General features: G+C 45.9%; 1 protein-coding gene across 1 annotated transcript in view; it reads right to left on the bottom strand.

Annotated features, from left to right (window-relative positions):
• LOC143527806 (uncharacterized) overlaps positions 1-5,000 on the bottom strand; it is a 10,594-nt gene that overhangs the window by 1,379 nt on the left and 4,215 nt on the right. The window contains exons 3-4 of the mRNA XM_077023107.1: positions 4,757-4,862; positions 1-2,988 (exon numbers count right to left, since the gene is read on the bottom strand). The exon at positions 1-2,988 is cut by the window's left edge and continues 1,379 nt beyond it. Coding sequence (XP_076879222.1) covers positions 2,119-2,988; positions 4,757-4,862 — 976 coding nt within the window. The 3' untranslated portion in view covers positions 1-2,118. The remainder of the gene's footprint in view (positions 2,989-4,756; positions 4,863-5,000) is intronic.

The following is a 5,000-nucleotide window of genomic DNA, read 5'->3' as shown; positions in this document are numbered from 1 at the left end:
TGGTCCTAGGACTGTCCCTTGTGGGACACCATATTTAACCTGCACAGATTTAGAGGTTTTATTATTAACACTTACACATTGGAAGCGGTCAGTTAAATATGATCTAAACCAGGAGAGTGCGACTCCTTTAATACCTACTGTGTTTTCTAGTCTATCCAGCAAAATGTTGTGGTCTACAGTATCAAAAGCTGCACTAAGATCCAACAGTATAAGGAACGAGACGAGCCCATTATCGGCCGATATTAGTAGATCATTCACTACCCTGAGTAAAGCTGTTTCAGTGCTGTGGTTTGGTCTAAATCCTGATTGGAACTTTTCATGGATACTATTTGATTGGAGATAGTGGTTTAACTGATTGGAAACTGCTTTTTCTAAAATTTTAGAGATAAATGGGAGATTAGAAATGGGTCTATAGTTGGCTAAAATCTGCGGATCGAGATTCTGTTTTTTAATCAAGGGTCTAATTACGGCGCATTTTAATTGTTTGGGCATGTAACCTAGGTTAAGGGAGGAGTTAATCATATTAAGTAAGGGCCCTGCAGTGGCTGGGAGTAGGTCTTTAAATAGACGGGTTGGAACTGGGTCAAATATACATGATGTAGGCTTAGACGAATTAATCAATGTTGTGAGCTCTTTTTGCGATATAGGATTGAAGATATTTAGCTCAGTAATATTTTTGGATGCATAGTTACTAATAGCTGAACTACTGGGGTTGGATTGGAGGTTAGGCTGCAATGTATTATGACTCTGTAGTCGGATATTATCTATTTTATTATTGAAAAAGTTTAAAAATTCATCGCTAGTGTGTGTAAGTGCTGTGTTAGAACTAGTGTCGTTGATATTTCTTGTTAGTTTAGATACCGTCGCGAAGAGAAATCTAGGGTTATTCTTGTTGTTTTCTATTAGTGTCGAATAGTATGCGGCTCTAGCTTTTATTAGGGCATGTTTATATTTGACTATGGCGTCTTTCCATGTGATTCTAAACACTTCTAGTGAGGTGGATTTCCATTTTCGCTCCGCTGCTCGAGCTGCCTGTTTTAGAAGACGAGTGTGTTCGTCATACCATGGTGATAGCTTTTTCTCCCTAATTAATTTTGTTTTAATTGGAGCTACACTGTCTAAGGTATTGCTGAGTGTGGAATAAAACTGTTGTGTTGCCTGTTCCAATTCATTGGGCTGCAGTGGCATAGTGTTCGGTAGCTCTGGCAGTAAGTTTATAAATGTTGCTGCAGTGTCGGATGTAATAGTGCGCGTGGTTTTTGTATGGCGCATCTGATGTACATTGTATAAAGTCATTTCATATATTAGTAAGAAATGATCTGAAATGGCGTCATTTTGGGGGATGACTGCCAGATGTTCTATGTTTAATCCGTAAGTAAGTATTAAGTCTAAGGTGTGTTTACAGCGGTGGGTAGGCCCTGTCACATTTTGGGCTATACCTACTGAATCTAGTATGGAGTCGAACGCAATTTTCAGTGGGTCTGATTCATTTTCATAATGAATGTTGAAATCACCCACAATTACAAATCTCTCGATGGTTAAGACTAGTTCCGAAAGAAACTCAGCAAATTCCTGAAGAAATTCTGAGTAGGGACCCGGCGGTCGATAGATGGTCACTAATTTAAGCTTTGTTTTATTGCCTATACGATTATTGCCTATTTCACCTATCAAAGCCTCGAATGAGTTAATAGAGGTGGTTGGTTTTACAGTAAAACCTATGTCTGTGTCATATATTGTGGCTACTCCACCTCCACGCCCTGTGATACGGGGCTGATGAACATAACTGTATCCAGGAGGAGCTGCTTCATTAAAACTTACATATTCGCCTACTCTAGCCCATGTTTCTGTTAAACAGAGTGCGTTTAGTCTGTTATCTGAGATTATTTCGTTTACTATCACAGCTTTTGATGCAAGTGATCTAATGTTTAAAAGTCCTAGCCTTAGCTTAATATTGCTGCTCACTTCATGTTGATTATTTAATTTAATTTTAATTAGATTTTTAAAACATATCGCCCTGTTATTCTTATACCTGCCACGGCTAACAGACACAGTCTCAATGGTTTGGTAGTTAGGGAAGTAAGTTCTACTTAGCTGATTTGCGTGGTTTGTTGTGGCTGGTCAGGCCCGACGTAGCACGTCCTCGATGTTCCTGGAGAGGACTGCCGAGCCTAGGCGACTGGGGTGAAGTCCATCTCGGCGGTAGAGTGATGGACGCTCTCGGAAACTCTCCCAGTTGTCGACGTAGTCCACGCCGGCGCTGCTACAGGTGTCCCGGAGCCAGCTGTGGAGACAGAAAAGACGACTGTATGACTCGCACCCTCGCCGGAACGTTGGAAGCGGACCGGAGACAACAAGCCTGGCCGACGTCTTCTTCCGCGCGGTGTCCAGAAGCGATCGGTAGTGCTCCTTCAGGATCTCGCTGCGCCGGGCGAAGGTGTCGACAGCCCCCACGTGAAGGACGACGGTGCCGAAGTCGTCTCGCTGCTTCAGCGCCGAGGGAAGCCGCCTGGCCACGTCCAGGACACGAGCGCCTGGAAAACATGACACAGTGGGGGTTCTTTTAGCGCCTGGCAGGTGAATCTTCACGTGTCGTGTTATCGAGTCGCCGATAACAAGGATACCGCCCTTATTCTTCTTCGGTGCCGGCGCTGGTGAGGGTGGTGTCGGACGCAGGGGTGAGGGCGAGGCGGAGGACCTGGAGCTGAGCACCTCGAACGGATTCGCAGAGGAGAAGTCCGGCTGAGGTAGGGGTGACGACGCCGGCTGCCTTCTGCGTCCTCGCTGGCGCTCCCAGCCTGGTGCCCGGGTCAAGATGGCGGTCGCGCTGAGCCGCCGTGACGAGGGAGTGGAGACGGCCGAGTAGGCAGCGTCGCGGGCGGCCTCGAGCCTGGTCTTCTCCTGGGTGAGCTCCGCTTGCTTCTCCAGAAGACGCTGGATCTGCTGACCCAGCTTGTCCAGCTCCGAGCCGAGCTTGACGAGAGCTCGTTCCTCCGCGGTAGCCATGAAAAAACAGGGGAGACAAAACAGAGGGAGAAAGAAAGAAACAGGGGGAGAAAACAGAGGGAGAAAAAAGAGACGAGAAAACAGAAACGAGATAAAATAATCAGATGTCGGTAAGTGTATTATACTGATTTAGAATTGTAGTGTTTAATGTAAGTGTATTAGGCTATAGCTAAGCTATGCTAATGTGATACGTGAATCCGCGTTTGCGTGCGAGCGTGCTGCCGTGCGCCGGTGAAAACAGGAAAATATACCCATAATGCAAGTCTGAATTGTTGTGGCACTGCTGAGCCTGTGAATCCTGCCTCACACATATTTCTTTCTTCTAATCTCTCTTTCTCGTTTCCATCTCACCACTCCCCTCCTTTTTTATCCCACCATTATTCTTTCTCTTTCTAAAGAGTTCAAACTGGCAAGCTGCAGACTGTCTCTCTCTCTCTCTCTCTCTCTCTCTTTCTGTCTCTGTCTCTCTCTCTCTCTCTCTGTCTCTCTCTATCTCTCTCTTTCTCCCCAACTTACGAGTGATCCTCTTAAGCATTTTCAAACTCTTCATCGCTGGACACTAACACAGGAAACTAAATTCTGATATGTCTAACATCACGATGGATCACATGTGCACGCCGGAGGACTTTGATTCTGCCATCGCTCATCACGAGGGCCTCCGTGAGCCACGCCAGGATCAAAGTTTTTTATTTTCACAACATTTTGCTCCCACCTTTTCTCTGGAGTAAGTGAACTGCCAGTACTGGACAAATGTGAACGGAACGATGCGATCAATCAAACAGACATCTGCTGCAATGAGCCTGGGGCCAAGCTGAGGGTCTGGGGCCCCGCCCACCTGAGCCGGCCCCGCCCACCAGCTACACAACACACTCGCCCTGAAACGAACACCTGAACCTCAAGAGCACCTGGAAAGAGCTTGTTGCTCTATTTGATGGAGTTTCTAACCCCCATATCTATGCACCAATACTGTGTCATTAAAAGGTGAATGTGTCAGAGCTGTTAGTGCACACAGAGGTTGATGTAGATATGTATTTTCATTACAATATCGAGTCTCCCATAAACAGACGAAGACAAGAGCCAGGCCAGGCAAGGTTCACCAATTGCTAAAGGGCAAACACACACACACACACACACACACACACACACACTCAGCTCCATTTAATACCCTACGCTGCATTATATCTGCAGTCGATATTTATTTGGTATGAACTCCTCCGCCCGGCCGCCTGTTTCAGAGAGACCCGTGCTCCCCAGGTTATACCATTTACCAGAAAGCGTCTTCACCAATGGAAAATATAACGAACCTCATTTTTATAGATATTGAACAAGAACGCTACATTAAAAATGCTCCTCTACGGAGATGTTCCTAAAGGGGGAGCATGGAGATGATACAGTGGTGTTGTTACCGAGCTAAAGATACGTGCCGTATTGAGCTGGGTGTCGTCTGCCAGAACTGAATCGGTTTTGATGCCGTAGCCCCATTAACCAGCAGATTAGTCAAATTCATTCATTCACTAGTGCACATCCCATAATTTAAATTACCTAAGCACACGTGAGCAAAATCAGAGCTATAAGTAGCTAAATGAAAAGCCAAAATAAATAAATAAACATGATAAACCTAATTCTTTTCTGCAGTGCTCACTAGAAAACAGCTCTCTCTCTCTCTCTCTCTCTCTCTCTCTCTCTCTCTCTCTCTCTCTCTCTCTCTCTCTCTCTCTCTCTCTCTCTCTCCCTTGTTTTCTTTCTTACTTACTTTTTTTCCTGTGCTGCAGCATTGCTGATTGATGAGAGTATACGATTGAATCCATCCATCACGACCTGTCCAGGTGACACACACACACACACACACACACACACGACTGAGCACAACTGAACAGGCAGTCAAACTGTCTCTGGCCTGCTAGTGCGGAGCTGTTGGGGAAGTTCCGGCTCAGGAGACAGTGAGGAGAGTGAGCAGGTGTGAGCAGAGTGCGCAGGTGTGAGCAGAGTGCGCAGGT

Source organism: Brachyhypopomus gauderio, chromosome 1, assembly GCF_052324685.1.
Source record: "Brachyhypopomus gauderio isolate BG-103 chromosome 1, BGAUD_0.2, whole genome shotgun sequence".
NCBI classification, from domain to species: Eukaryota; Metazoa; Chordata; class Actinopteri; order Gymnotiformes; family Hypopomidae; genus Brachyhypopomus; species Brachyhypopomus gauderio.
The sequence above is the reverse complement of the archived record's forward strand: the minus strand, read 5'-3'. Positions and strand labels throughout refer to the sequence as shown.